Source organism: Crocodylus porosus, unplaced genomic scaffold, assembly GCF_001723895.1.
Source record: "Crocodylus porosus isolate Cpor-Errol unplaced genomic scaffold, CroPor_comp1, whole genome shotgun sequence".
In the NCBI taxonomy this organism is placed as follows: Eukaryota; Metazoa; Chordata; order Crocodylia; family Crocodylidae; genus Crocodylus; species Crocodylus porosus.
The window spans coordinates 23897837-23913657 of NW_017728915.1; the positions used below are offsets into that span (position 1 = coordinate 23897837).

Below are 15821 nucleotides of genomic sequence, written 5' to 3' on the forward strand. Positions count from 1 at the left end.
AGGCTCCTACCCTGGGGGTCTTTAAGAGGAGGCTAGATAGACACCTTGCTGGGGTCGTTTGACCCCAGTACTCTTTCCTGCCATGACAGGGTCGGACTCGATGATCTGCTCAGGTCTCTTCCGACCCTACAAACTATGAAACTATGAAAATGTATTGTATTTTAAAGTAATTCTAAAGGGCTGCTAAGCATTTCTCTTTCTTAACTTATAGTAGATACTCTGGTGAGTTGTTTAGACCCAAGTATGACAGAATGGGAGCAAGGAAGGGAGCAGGAGGAATTCTTTCGTGCAGCAATGTTCTACAAATCCTCCAGCTCAACACTGTCATCTAGGTTTACCCGAGCCAAGTATGAAGATGATGCTGAAAAAGTAGAAGTTCCTCGAGACCAAGAGGTATGTGCCGTTTATGACTTGCAGTAATCCTGAGACATTTAACACTGCCAAGAACATACCGTTTCTTTAAAGCAGCTTTTTTAGGATAAAAATGTAAATACTCTTCTGTTGCCCTGCATTTCTTTTGGTATTTAGAAACAAAATATTGTATATAAAGTAATGTTCTGATAACAGTAGTTAAGCATTTGTTCTTTGGGTGTACTTTTCTCTTGCTAGCATTACGGCATACCAACAGCAATAGCAAGCACTTCAAGAAGCTCATGTTCCTCTAGAAAATAAAAATATCTAATTTTTACAGAACGATATTGATGACAAAGAATCTGCTGTGAAAATGAAGATGTTTGGCAAGCTCACAAGAGATAAGTTTGAGTGGCATCCTCAGAAGCTGCTGTGTAAAAGATTTAATGTTCCTGATCCCTATGCTGAGTAAGATGATAAATCAAAAATCTTAATGCTTTTAAAATACTATTTTTTTAATTACTTCATAATTTTTGAGGGAAATGTTGGATTGACATTTCTGGAGACTATATTCCTTTCTTTTTTGTCAGATTAGATGCTGCAAAGCATTCTTTTGAACCTAAACTAGGGGGACTCCTCTGGGGACAGGCCTATTAGGGAAAATTATCTTAAATTGTTTTAAATAATCCCAACAGACAGTACTGTATGTACTATATTTGTTCTGTGGATAATTGGACATTCTAGAGTTGTGCATTGATCCACTCATTAAAAAAATGACTGACAAACCATTTAATCTTCCTCCAGTTCATCTATTGTTGGGTTACCCAAAGTGAAGCGTGACAAGTATTCTATATTCAATTTCTTAACTCTGCCGGAGACCACTACAACAACTCTAACTCGAACAACAAATGAAAAAATGCAACAGACTACCAATCCTAACAGTAAGTGAGGTATTTTATTCCTATAACTCTAAATACTGATATTTTCTTTGTGGACTATCTATACCAAAATTAATTTCCAAGGGGAAAAAAAACTTTTCAAAAGCTTCCTAATTTAGATGTAACTATAGGGGCAGATCAACTCAAGTCACTGGGATAGTATTAATTTAAATCATCTGGATATAAAAGTTAATATAGATCTTTTTGTTTTGTTTTTTTTTAAAATATAAGTGGTAATGAGAGAGCGAGTACTATGCAATGATTAAAGAGCACACAAAATGAAGCAGCATTTTTAATATGGAACTAACCTGGATGCTAGTAAACTTCTATTATATTTTAGAGCCAAAGAAACCATCAAGATGGGATGTATCTGATGAAGAGAAAAAGAAAAAAGATTCCATCAGTGAGTTTATTAGTCTTGCTAGATCAAAAGTTGATGTTCAGCAGCAACCACAAGAACCAGCAACAGAGAAAAGCAAAAGCAGAACAAATGAAGCTCTTTCTAATGAGGTAGCAAATTTTCACAAAGTTTGACATTTTCAGTTATGTATATATTGTTGTTGACACCTTTTCCTATAGCTATGCTTTATGCTCTGAAGTACCCTTCATTTTGAGAGCCAATGATATTAAAATAGTAGTGCCACACAAGCAACACAGAGAAAAAGGATGATAGGTCTGTATTTGGGTGCAACTGCATGGAAGTGCATATAGTACATTCCTTTGTATTTTACCTACATAATACCTCCACTGGGACTCCACATGTTTCAGGCTCTACAAATACATAGATCTCATTTCATAACATCATTATATATACACAAATACACACCAGTTCCTGGGGCTGTCACAGACTTACTCAGGTTCGTGTTTTGTGAGCTTAAGCGCTGATGGGCCAGAGATAGTGGCATGAAGAGTTCTGCTCCACATTTTTCATGTAGCATCATGTTATCAAGAAGGGAAAGCCAGAAAACAAGTCAAGGAACTGAGCAATTCTGGATGACATCCTGTGTATCTTGGAATTCTAGGAATCAATTTTCTGATCATGGATAAATAGAAGGTGAACTGCACTTTCTCCTTGACCAGCTGGAAATTGGGGAAAGTGTAGTTTCCTAGTTCCCCCTAGAACAATGAAAAAGAAACTCTGAGTTTCCATTCCCTTATGGGAGAAGCAAATTTGAGATTATTAGAGTTTCTGGGAAATTGACTTGAAAGTACAGTGTTGAAACTTTTTGCATTTTTTACTTTCTCTTTGCTGTAGATAACTGATCATTTCAGTATCCATGATTCTGAGCTGTGGTCCGTGGACTGCCAGTTTGTAAAGATGAGACTAATTTCTAGATGACTAAAAACATAACACACATTTCATGAAAGGTATATAGTTGCTTCCGTCCCATCCAGGAGAGCACATAACTGCAGATGCTTCCTGTGTCTAAAGAAGGGTGTTTGTACCTGAAAGCTTGCAAAGAAGAATTTTTCTGGCTATCCCAGTTGGTCTAATAAACGATATCAGATTTACCCAAAGAACTTTGTCTGCCTAGTTGCCACAAAGACTCTTAATTGAATAATGAGTTGGAGGGTAATCTTGATAACTGGGAATAAGAGTAGAAGTGGTACAAGTTGTGAGGTTTTGGTAATCTTGGTCCTATATGGGAAAAACTCAAACCTCATGTTGAGATAAATGTTGTTGCAGTAACTTATTTTGTTTTATTGAAAAAGCAAACAGAGTAATCTGATCAATGTGAAGTTTTGCTTGAATGTGGTCTAAATATGAATTAGGAAATTCATTTGAACTCTGTAGCTATTGTTTGATACATTGCTGCTATATTCAGTAACTGTTTGTGGAGACTTTCTGTAGATAACCCCATAAGCTTCCCATGTTTGTATCAAACTACCCAATTAAAAGTGTGAGGCAAGAGATTGTCCCTTTTATTTGAACGATGTGAAATCAGACATTCCAATGGAAGCTGTTTGAAAAGTTGACCCTGTTAGTGAAATATCTTCAGCAGTGAAAAGTTACTGTTTTTGGTTTAGTTATTTTGTTTTCTTTGGCTAAAATGGATTAACAGATATCAAATAAAATCTTAGTATATGCACTTATGTTACACTTTTAGACCTAGCCCAAATTTTTATGGGTGAGCACCACTTTCTTTGGGGTATCTATGCAAGTCCCTTTGGTCCATCACAGCAATGAACTTGGAGTGAACTAGAAGAGAGGTGGAGAGGTCATATAGATTTTTCTATGTTGAATTGTTATGAAGACTTTGCATTGACTCAACACACTTCGGTGCAGGAGAAAGTGTAGAATTTGCATTTACCTGAATTGTGGTTTATTATTCGTATACAAGTGGCGTGTCTATGTGAGATGGTTACTGTGGAGTAGTCTAATTAGCTCTGCAGTAAACATCTTGGTGTCTACACGTGCAAAGCTATTAGGCTGGAGTAAACTAATAAACTCTGCAGCAGGGTAGTACCTGTAAATGCAAATACTACCCTGCTGCGTAGTTTTTCACTCTGCACCACATGTAGACGCTCATGTGGCTGGCTGAGGGTGCTTCAGCATAGGGACTGCCTGCCGGCTAGCCCCACACTGGAGTACACATATGACCCATCCCTTCCATATTATATTGAGCCAGGTCAGAGCAGCCTCAGGCTGGCAAGCTGGCCCTTGAGCTGTCTGCAAGTCTAGGCTGTGCTGACCCAGCTGAGCTCCATGGATGGAATTCACTTTTACTCTGCTTTGAATGGGGAAAGAGGCACATTCTGAAGAGGGTTTTCTCTTTCACTTAAGTTCACTACAAGCAATTACATTTAGAGTCTGACTTGAAAATAAAATGCATTACTATTTCACATTACTTCAAGTGATCTGTTCAAACTGTATAAAAAAGCATACATTGTGGTGTTTTGTTTTTTTATTGGAAAGGAATTTAACTCTGGGTTTTAAAATGTTGGGTCAAGAATTTTTGAGTTTATGGACTTCAGTTTCATAGTGAAATTTGATAGTTCTAATATCCTGATGAAGCTTCTGTTAAAGATGCCGAAATCATTTCTTTAATTTAATAGAGATTGCCTTTTTTTTTTTCCTTCCTGAGTGCTTAAGTCCTTTCATTATGATACTGTTATGCAGGTAGTTAATGAAAGTGTGGATCAGAAAGAAGAAGAAAGCAGACCATCCATGGATTTATTTAAAGCTGTCTTTGCCAGTTCCTCAGATGAAAAATCATCCTCTTCTGAGGAAGAAAGTGATGATGAAGAAGAGCATCAGGCAGCTGCTGCAGGGCCAGACTCAGAAAGTACTAAGCTTGCTGATCCACCAGATAGCTCGTCTGCTGTACAAGGTGGTACTTAATAGTTTGCTTCAGAATTATGAAATTCATTAAGTAACATTCATGCATGAACTGCTAGTAAGTTTATTAGACATTAATAAAATTTGGTCTGGTTGAAGTATGATTTTCTTCAATTTTAAACTGACAGGCATAATCCCACCAATGTGCATGGAGTCAGTCCAAGATAAATCTGTCCTGAATCAGGCTTTATCTGTATAGACATTACCTACTTTACCATAGGCTCTGCATAGTTTTTAGAGAGACATTATCAAAGACCTCTGTTTCCTAAACAGAGTGATAGATGACCACATTTCCCTTATTTCTCTGTAAAGAATGTCAACATCAGTGACTGAAGTAAGGCGCAAAATAAATGGTAAAATATAACTGTTTTGTGATGGAACTTTGACAGGATTGAAAATAAGTAGAAGTTGAATTCATTGGAAAAATATATTCACTTAATATAATGGCAAAATATATTTTGCCCTGTTGTTTAAAAATCTGTCTCTTGGTATTTTTTATTACTGGTCAGCTTATACATGTAGCACCAAAAACAAATGGAGATGAAGGAGAAAGTAGTGTTCTCCTTTGCTAATGAGTAAAAATGGATAGTGGAATATTGTAGTGAGTTTTTTCCTGTTTTTAAGGTTGACATTGACAGAATTTATTACAGTATATTGAGTACCTTACCATGAAGTAGCCTGAAGTTTAGTATTGGCGTATTTGTTTATTTGGACATGTTGGGATGTTGTATTTCAGCAATTTTAACTGACGTTTGTTTGTCTAATTGCTGATTTGAAAAATGTCTTAATATGCACTAGGTCTCAGCCATTACTGTCAACAATCTAATTAGTACAAATGAAATGACAAATAGCTAACTAAAAAGTTGTACTTCATAAACTTGAATTAGTTTTAGTTCCATACAAAAAAGACTGATTCTTTTTTTTTTTTTTTAAGTGTAAATTTCCTGAGCAGACAAGTACAAAGTTATCATTCAGGATCTTGCCAGGCATAGATGGAATTTAGCACTGGAATTTTGGAATTAAGGTAGATCTGTTATTTTCTTAGACCATGCAGTGGTTACATCTGAGCCAGACCTTCCTATGCCATCTGCTTTAAAGGAGAAGCTAGATGAAGGGGAATTTGGCCCGAGATTGCCTCCGGTTTTCTCTTCTGGTGAGTACTGAAGACCTTGAATGTGTAAATTCTGTATGCTGAAAATATTTACAAGATATATTTTATTAAATTTTTTAAAGCTGTATTTCAAAGTACAGATTACGTCTTCGTTTAGGTGTTGCACAGAGAGATGCAAGTGAATATTACAGGGTTGAAACCTGTTCTTTTTAAGCCTTAGTCCACACTGGCAAAATGTTTTGTTTGGGGGTTTTTTTTGGACATTCATAGTGTGGGCTTGTGTGCTGATATCTGTGAAAAGGCTTGAGTATGCATAGTTTTTGTTGTGAACTAGTGGAGAGTAAAGTAATGTAAAATAATGGTGGTAGTAAAATAATGGCTGTGACCTTTTATTCAGAATTCATATTTAACCCAACTATAATTTTACTTGTAAATTGCTATCAACATAGTGGCTGCTTACAGATATGAAAAAAAAAAAAAAAACCCCAAACCAAAAAAACAGTGCTTGGTTTACAGCTCAGTGCGCCCCGGAAGAGGCAGTGCGATATAGGTTGACTTGGCTTGCCCAGAAGCTGTATAGTTCATGCACTTCAGCAGGACTTTTTGCTGCTTTTATGCCAGGGGTGGGCAATTATTTTGGGCGGAGGGCTGCTTGCCCAGTTTTGGCAGGCTGTTGAGGGCTGCATGTGTAGCCCCGCCCCTTGACAGGTGCTGCACCCCTGGTCACCATCTTGGGAGCAACGTCACAATGTCTTGGGACCAATGTCCCAGGGCCAGCATCAGTGGCCCGCCCCCGGCGCTCCTTCCTTGCCTGGGGTCGTGTTGTGTGTCTTCCCACTTACCTGTGGCTCCAGCGCAGGACAGCCATGTGCTCTGAGCCCAGAAACCCTGGCTGGGGCTTCCGGCTGGGGGGCAGGGCCGGGTGGGCCCTGGTGTTGTTGGAGCCAGCCTGGCTTCCCTTGGTTCCTGTCATTTTTGACAGGAACCAAGGGCAGAGAAATATAATTTTCTACACGTTTTTTTAAGGGCCCCGTGGGCTGGATAGAATGGCCTTGTGGGCAGTATTTTGCCTACCCCTGATTTATGCAATAGCTGATTCAGTCAATTACATTTTAGCCCTATGATCAGCTATTAGAATTTGGCTATTATTTATCAATTGGCTATTAGATGAAAGTGCCAAAAAGCCCCACTGAAGCATGTGAGTTATACAAATGCCTGGGATCTGGATCAAACTGGTGTAATTCCTCTTCTGGTAAAATGCTGGGTGGGGGGGGCGTTGTTGTTGGATTTTGTTTTTGTTTGTTTTTTCCCCATGTCTGTCAGTACCCAGCGTGTAGCTATTATTTTCAACTTGTCCAAATTGTACTTTTTTATACCTCTTTAGATTTTTGTGATTATGGTGATGTATGCCTCTGTTCTTACCTATTTAAATATGAAATAGATGAAAGACTGTTTAAATCTCCCTTACAAGTGTGGCAGTTAATCTGTAAACTCTGCACACAAGTTTTAGGTATTTTTGTGGCACATAATTTTAGTTCACATCCAGGTTGTTCTTGTCTTTTACTGGGTAACATACTTCATTCTTCACATTTGATTTTTTGCTTTAGGTACAGTACAACAGCATGAACCAGTACAGCTAACAAGTTTTTCTGAAGTGAATCAAAAAGAAAAACGTAAAAAGAACAAAGAAAAACACAAGACCAAGAGAGAGCACAAGCACAAAAAGGAGAAGGTGATCAATATTTTTAGTTCTTTGAACTGGTTTTCTCAGTTGAGCAACAAAAATATTCTATAATTTATGCTGAGGTGAGATTTTGGAGCACTCTTAGATGCCTTTTTGAAATCTTTAGCTTCAAACAGAAAACATTTTGTAATCAGGGTGCTTCTTTCCCTTTAGAAGTTTAGGCATCATAGGCCTAAGTGTATTGTATTCTACAGAGATGTGCTGAAGACTTTGAGATACAATATAATAATTAAAATAATCCACGATTTGAAGATAGGCAAGGGATAATCAAGTTTTCCTTTCTTACTGGGAGGGGGAGGAGGGAGAGAAGGGATTCTGCTTTCAAAATAGCTGTTTGTTTTATGGAAACGGGGCATGACACCTCATTTAATAGTATCATGATCAAAGCAGTTTGAAAATAAAGAATGGTTGATTATTTTTTTTTTCTTTTTCCACATTTGCAGTATTTTACTCTGATTAATGCACATTTAGAACTTTTTTCTTGCTTGCTGTTGTGTTGATTGTTATGTATTTGCTGTGAAGTACTGGTTGAAAGATGGAGTTTAAAAGTCAAAGCAAAAATAGCACTGGTATCCATCATTGGATTAACTTGCTGCAAATAGTGGCCAAAGGGGAAAATGTACATCTATGAAAATTAGTCACCCCAAATTAGCATATGAGAGGTCAACCAAGGGAACCGCCTTGAAACTGGGGTAACAAAATAGCCAATGTGGTAGGATTTTAAATAGCATTCTTGCTTTTTTTTTCTAGTGCTTGTCTTTGTTCTTTTTAAGTATGTTGATGTTATTTAATTTGCTTTCAAATTTGTTTCTGTACTCATATTTAGATTAATAAGAAATAAATTTTCACTTTATGTGTAGTCTGCTGAATCTGCAGAATTATGCTACTAAATCTGTTTATTTTGTTGTATTCGATCTTTGCCTTCCAGAGAACTTGTGCTTGTATTGTTTAAGGTTTGCCCAGCTGAAGATGTTACTGAAGTTCTTCTGAACTTCTTTCTGAAGTTACTGGAATAGCTTGATTGTAAATGTAATTGCTCTTTTTGCATTTCCATTTTAATTTGTCCCATTCTCTTAAGACATATATGACTAACAGGGTCTCAATTCTTCTTTTTTTAACAGAAAAAGAAACATAAGAAGCACAGACACAAAGGAAAACACAAAAATAAAAAGTCAGAGAAAAACAGTAGCTCTGACACTGCTGAAAGCAGTGACAGCCTTAGTGGTGCAGAAATGAACACAGATTTATCACCCCACGAACTTCTAAGGAGGTAATAGATAACTTACTGAAACTCTTGCAAATCCAGCAACAGTACTAGGTGGAATCCTTACCTGAAGTAAATAGATGCGACTTCACTGAAGGCAGTAGAATTTACTAAGTGTGGATCAGGCACTGTATGTTTGTGTAGAATATGGCTCAAGTTTGGCTACTCAGGTCAATAAAGATAAACTATGTTTGGTTTCAGGATCTAGATGTGCCTGATGAAAACTATTTTCAGGTTAAGTGCTCTAGGGAAAAGGGTTCTTGAACAGATAACTAGTTTCTTCTGAGTTAAAGAAGGTCATTTTGGACAAGATGATTTTTATATCCTTGTACTATAAATGGAGTAGAAATTGAACAGCTGAGCCTATTGCTAGCATGTTTTTTCAGAGGATGTAAGCAAGATTAACAGCCTCAAAACCTACCTCTCCCTGGTGCCCAACAGAATATGTTCTCAGTATGAGTCTGCTGCTGCAATTTTGCTGAAATCCTTTCCACTCAACTGAATAACTGCAATTCAGCGCATCCAGAGTTTGTCAGAGGTGGTCAGTGTTATACCCCTCTGCTTGCTAGTTCTGTTCTTGTGACCTGGCAAGTTACCAAAACTTCAGAGAAAATCATGCTTCAATACAAGATTTTTGTAAGTTGGTAGCTGCTGGTTCAAATATGAAACAGAGCTTCACAGACAGTGAGAACTTCTCATATCATTTGCATGCCTGTTCAGCAAAACCAAAATTAAATTGGCTGGTCTAACTTTAGACGTCTCTGCTCTCAATTTTTATACACTATAGGCTTTGAATACAGTAGTACCAGTAGCATGGAAATTAAGCCGTCAAATACAGTTCTAAAAAAACTCAAAATGGAAATTGGTCTTGAACAGAAGGTATTGTACTCCAGAGATGTGCTGAGTGGAGGTGGAGGTAATCCCTCTGACCAAACAACATGTTGTACAGAGTACCACCTTCACCCTCCCTTGGTATAAGGAACTCACTGTGGTATAGGTCCTTATTTGGAACAATGGGATACAAATAGAAACTGGAATTCTTTTCCTTTCTTTTGCTCACCTTCCCTCCCAGAATATATTAGGAACATTTGAAAGCTTTATTAATTTGTTAGTATTTTAAATGAGAAAATGTATTTCTTTTTAAGAAGTATTTTTAATGTTATTTTCTAAATAGGCAGCTAAAATTTGCTACTGTGTCTGATTTTTTGCACTAGAACTTGGGCTTCCTTGGGCCAACTGACATTTTATAGGCCCTCAGATTTGCCTGCAAATCTTGTATCTTTATTAAAAGATGCAAAAATTGTGTTTTAAATTTGATGTTTGAGAAACTCTGTAATACATTTCCTGATTTTTTGTTTATAACTAATCAAAATGGTCTTTCTTTCAGGCTGAAAGACCTGCCAATAATGAAGAGGTAGTTTGCTGAAGCTGCTGTATGACTTGATCTCCTCCATGATGGTAGATCAAATATGTATATGTAGTGTATAGTTTGATGCACTGTAAATATTGTATTTATGTTGAATTGGTTTGAAAGCATAAATTTATACCTGTTTTTGTGATGCTTTACAGTTTTAATCCATATAAATTATGGAATGCTGGGAAGACCCTTAGATTTTTTTTGTGACTGCATTATCAACAGGAATAATGAAGTGTCTACATTTTAATTAAATAGGACTTAAGATATTTTAATAAACTGTGCATTACAAGTGGTGTTTCTGGTACCTTAATCATTGTCTCAAAGCTCCAATTACCTACTGCAGACATAAACATAATTGACTTCTAAAGGAAGTGAAACTAGGAAGTGAGGTAGGCAAAATTTATAGAGACAAATATACTCCATTCTCTATCCATATTGCAGATACTCAGAATGCAGCATTTCCTATCACTTAGATATTGTATTCCTCAGCTTTTCAAAAATTGTCCATGTGTTTTAGAATTTTGTGTAGTACATATGATCATAATATGATTTTAAGTAAATAAATGATCTGTCATTCTGCATGATACACATTTTAAAATAGAATTATAGTACCGGATTGTCCAAAACAAGGGGTGTCAAATGTGTGGCCTGCGGGCCAAATTTGGCCCACGGAGTCTCCCTAATCTGGACTGTTGGGCTATCAGAGGGCACTGAAAGTTGGGCCTTCGGCCCCATTGGGCATGGCCATCAGAAGACAGCTTGGCTTGCTGCCACCAGCTCCCATACTCCTGCTGCCCCTGCTCTGCCTCTGTTCCCATTGGATTCTGCACTACCTCTGCTTGTGCTGCTGCTGGACCCTGCACATCTGCTGCAACTGTGAGAGTCCACTGCAGAAGCCCTCATGCCCTAAGTTAGATTCAGCCCACAAGGATCCCTGTGGCCCAGATCTGGCCTAGGGCCGCAGGGGTGTTTTGACATCAAGGATGTAGAGTATTCAACCACAGTATCTCTACAATATTCTACATTTTTGTTTACTTAACAAGATGACAATGTTGAAAACCCCAAAATGTCTTGGGAAACAATGATTTCTTTACAAGTTTATATATTTCCTAGCTGCATATAGTAGCACTTATACACATAATTTCAACTTTCTTTAAAGTACAAAGAAGACTGAACTCATATTGTAGGGTTTTTTATGATACAAACTATGAAATAATGCTAAGATATGTTATTGAATTCCATGAATAAAGCATTTTTTTAAAGCAGATCATACAAAATGAACATTCTTGCATTATTTTACTCTATTAGGAGACTAAAATAATAGTCTCTATTTGCAATTGCAGTTAAAAGAAAAATACAATCTCAAGGTAGTATATTTTGAGGCTAGCTAAAAGTAAAATAAATTTTCAGGATTCAGGCCACTTAAAGTGCTGTGGTCTGATATGTAGGCTGTCATTTGATTTTAGAAATCAAAAAGGCATTTTAAATCTTCAAAGTGGGGGGGATTGGAATTCTATCTACATTACAAGAATGGTAGAATGAAGCAGCAGAATAAAAACCTTAATTTTAAAGCAATGCAAAACCCTATTTGTTAAGCACTTTAAAATTAAACCTTTCTTGCTAGAATGCTAATACAGTGATTAAAAAGTCATGGCAGTCATAAATCTCATACAATTTCCTTTATATCCCACTGGTTATTAAAGGGTTGCCAGCAGTATAAAAATCACTGCTTCCAATTATTATTTTTTTAAATCTACGAGTGACACCAATATTTTTTCAGCGAGATACAAATTGGAAGGATGAGACTGAAAATATTTTCTGTATTTTCAGTTTACAGTACTTTAGACAGCATTTAGGAGCCATTTTCTCTGATTAGTCAGTTTTCCTGATTTTGTGTGGCTCTTCATACACCAGTAGAGAAGGATTTTAAAAGAGAAAAGTCTTAGAATACAAAAATTCATAGGAACATTCAAGTTGGGTGTAGGCAAGCAAGGTTCTTTGGGTAAATCTGACATCCTTTATTAGACCAACTCAAATAGTTGGAAAAATTCTTCTTTGCAAACTTTCAGGTACAATCAAGGTGAGCAAAGCATTTGTAACTTTTTTTTTTTTTTTGCTAGATATATAATTGATTATATCCATTTAAATTCTTACCAAACCAGCTATTACATTTGTTAGCAGTCAGTTTGTAAATTAAGCAGGTCATTTTCAACACTCCAAGAACAGACCTAGGATTCTCAAACCTTTCTTCTCCCTTGAGCTGCTGATCAACTACAGTTTCCTGCCCTGAGTCCAGTTCTACACCTTTGTTTATATTGTATTAAGTATAAGAAATTCTCCAGGGCAAGGCGATAGGATGCTGAAAAGTGATAGGAGTTAATAAAAAAATGGTCCTCTTCCCTCATGTCTGGAGAAGCACCACTTAAGGATGTCAGGCAGCAGGCAGTCTACGTCAGGGGTGGATAATTATTTGGACTGGAGGGCCACTTATGTTCAGTGAGCTATTGCAAGTGGGGGGGAGGGGTGCCGACCTTGGGGGAGATGCAAGTAGTCCTATTTGGCTCCAGGCCATCCACCCTATACCTGCTGCAAGGGGCACTGGACAGAGTGACTGGGCGGGCAGGTTGTCCATGGACCAGCTGGGACCCCTGTAGGCAGGGCATGCTCGGATGGGTTGTGGGTGGGCAGGAAGCGGCATCTGGGAGCAGGGATGGGGCTGGGTCCAGGATCACGGGGCCGTGCCAACTTATGGCTAGGGCAGAGCTGTGATATACTGCTCCCCATGTACCCGCATCCCCATCCCATCCCCCCAGCTGAGCATGCCCTGCCTGCTGGGGTTGGCCTAGGCTGGACTCCATAGAGACCCCACCTGCCCACCCTTTCCATCAGGCACCCCCAGTGGTGGGGGTGGACTGGCAGCAGCAGCTGGGCAGAAAGTCCGGTTGCTGCACTGACCCTGCCTTGCCATGCGCCCGGGGGTGGCAGGACTGGCCCCTGTGCCTGGGCTGGGTGGGGCTGAGGCACCCACCAGGTGCCAGATGAAATGCTTTTGCCCACCCGTGCTGTAGACAGCGGGTTGAGCTTCACCAAAACAGCACCGGAGAAGCCCTGACAAAGACAGGAAAGGATGGAAAAAGCTTCCTTTTCCTTGAGTTTTCACTCTGCTGAGGATTTAGAAGCCAAGAGGAGGACTACATTTTGGAGTCCAGGGAGGAGGGATTTTGAGTACGATTCCCTTGCCTCGGGCTGGGGATTACAAGACTGAGAAATCCCGACAGAAAAGGAGGAGGATGTCTTGGATTTAGGGGCCTGGAGAAGTGGGGCTGGATGGGACCTCCAGAACTCATCTAGTCCTGCCCCTGCCTGGGGCGGGATTGGGATCCCCCTGTCCACACCACCCGACACAGATCCGTTCTCAAAACGCCAGTGCCCCTGCCCTGCCCCATGGCGAGCAGCGGGGCCAAGGGTAAATCCCTTGCCAGACCTGCGGGAGGGGCAAGGCCCTCAAACTGGGAGCCTGCAGTTTTGGGCTTCACCTCCCTGACTCCACGGCCTAGTTGCAGGCTCCAGGCCTTGCCTGCCCTGACACCTCAGTCCTTTGGGCTTGGAGCCCTGGGGCTGCAATCAGGGCGGGGGCGGAGGGAGGAGGCCAGGGCTGGGCAATGGCTGCAGTGACGGGCCGGGGCGACCCACTGGCCTTGGGCGAGGTGCTGCCGCCCCCACTGCCGCCCGCCGCCTCCTCGCGAGGGAGCCGCTGGGGCGACCATGAGGAGATTGCACAGGTGGGGCGGACCGGGAGGGCCCCTCAGCCTGTCCTGCATGGCCTGTGGAGCGGGGCAGGCTTCCCTCAGGCAGGGCACAAAGCACAGCGAGGGCAGGGGGTGTCGGGCCCAAAACCCCTTGGGCTCCGTGGGAGCGAGTGCCAGCAAGAGGCAGCATCCTGGGGCCTTGCTGGAGAAGGACTTGCACAAGCCTGCATAAAAAGCTGCAGAGTAAACCCAGGCAGGGGAGGGTTTCACCACCTCCTTGAAGGTATCAAGATAGACTGTTTGAAATGCCAGGGTACAAAGTTGCTTTGGAGAAAGAGCTGTGCCCTTGGAGAAAGCCCCCAGGGTGTCGTCCCACATCCATTGCAGTCTAGTGAAAGAGGCAGGTGGGTTTGAAGTTGAACCCCTCCCATAAGCAAATAGAAACTCGGTTTCTGCTCAGGTTTTTATTTCCAGGCTCCCCCTTGTGAATTTACAAGGTATGCAATGATATGTATCCCATAAGGGGAAAAATACGTTTAAGCTCTGTTCTTTTACAGATTCCCTTTAAAATCCTTCAAGGACACAAGGATGCTGTGAGCTCCTGCCATTTCTGCTGTGAAGACACAAAAATTCTTTCCTCTTCTTTTGACAGATCAGTGAAACTCTGGGTAGGTTATGAATATATCACGGTGCCACTGAAAGCCTAATTGAAGCTTGCATTGTCATGTATAAACATAGATGAGGAATCACCAGTAGACTATCTAAACAGTTATTATTGAATTTTAAAGTAACAAAACTGTTTCACTGGCTCAATTAAATGATAAGACTCCTCTTTCATACTTTCCAAGGGCACTCTTTATAAGCAGATAGAGGGGAAGGTTTTTCCATGCCAGCGAGAGAGCAAGTTCCTAAAATATCCCAAATGCTAACTAATTTTCTGGAAAAAAACCTGACATTGGTGTTAAGATACAACTCTTTTCAATGTGGGCATCACTGAGCAGCTTCTATACTGTTAATGAGGAGGTTGAGAGCGTTCCTGGATAGCTATGGCCCTAAGCACTTAAGTGTTTTGTTGCCTTAGTGCTCGTAATGAAATAATTTCCATCATGTTCTTTGGGTGGTGGATGTTAGTGACTGTACACTGGAATAGGCAATAAATGTAACTAGCAGCAAGGCCATGATGCAGCATATTTTTCATATGCTGATTTTTGTTTTCCTTAAAGCCTAAAGTTGTCTGTTTTTTTTCTTTCTTTTGCCTGATTCCCTTGGTCAGTTTTGTGAAGCTACCTAAGGTTTCCTTAAAATTCCAACCATGTAGGGCACAGCAACCAGGGTTCCCGGGCTGAGATGCACAAGAATCCTGTTTTACAAGACGGCCCAGAGATTTAAGCTTACGTAATTATTTGATTTTTTATGAACAGTGCACCATTTAGCTGTGCTGAATACTTTGCATGTACTGATATCAATTGTATATGAGCTGGTTTGTAATTCAGTTCAAATACTGATACCAAAGCAGAGCAGTGCCTTAACAGCTGCAGCAGATATGGTTACAAAAAGATGTGCCTCCTTACTAGCATAACATACTTGATGTCTATCATAGGATTTTATCTTAAGACAGAACATTTGGAAGCAGACAAAAAAAAAGGCTTTACTGGAATTTATGGTAGCTCCTATTGTTGTCCGGGGTATCCAAAAGTTAGGCTGTGAGACACCTTTTCATCCGTCTTGTAAAACAAGTGAGAAGGCCCTAAAGTAGGCAATCATGGAGACTTTCAAAATAATACTTGTCATGGAAAATAAGTAAATACAGTGGGCTATGATATTCATAGTTACATTTTAATAACACTCTCAAATTGTCAGAACCTGCCTCATCCCATCGTGCAATAGGAATTTATTAAAGTGAAATC

General features: G+C 39.7%; 2 protein-coding genes across 4 annotated transcripts in view; both read left to right on the top strand.

The window, feature by feature from the left end:
• Positions 1 to 10460, top strand: part of GPATCH1 (G-patch domain containing 1) — a 24108-nt gene extending 13648 nt beyond the window's left edge. Inside the window, exons 12-20 of the mRNA XM_019535843.1 lie at positions 212 to 393; positions 692 to 819; positions 1156 to 1292; positions 1630 to 1799; positions 4411 to 4621; positions 5675 to 5782; positions 7348 to 7472; positions 8606 to 8754; positions 10136 to 10460. Coding sequence (XP_019391388.1) covers positions 212 to 393; positions 692 to 819; positions 1156 to 1292; positions 1630 to 1799; positions 4411 to 4621; positions 5675 to 5782; positions 7348 to 7472; positions 8606 to 8754; positions 10136 to 10166 — 1241 coding nt within the window. The 3' untranslated portion in view covers positions 10167 to 10460. The remainder of the gene's footprint in view (positions 1 to 211; positions 394 to 691; positions 820 to 1155; positions 1293 to 1629; positions 1800 to 4410; positions 4622 to 5674; positions 5783 to 7347; positions 7473 to 8605; positions 8755 to 10135) is intronic.
• A 3343-nt stretch (positions 10461 to 13803) lies between these two features.
• WDR88 (WD repeat domain 88) overlaps positions 13804 to 15821 on the top strand; it is a 31279-nt gene continuing 29261 nt past the window's right edge. For all 3 annotated transcript variants that reach the window (XR_002101264.1, XM_019535845.1, XM_019535846.1), the window contains exons 1-2: positions 13804 to 13947; positions 14472 to 14582. Coding sequence is in view for 2 of the 3 variants with exons in the window: in XM_019535845.1 (XP_019391390.1) it covers positions 13828 to 13947; positions 14472 to 14582 (231 nt within the window). In the remaining variant the exon portion in view is untranslated. The remainder of the gene's footprint in view (positions 13948 to 14471; positions 14583 to 15821) is intronic.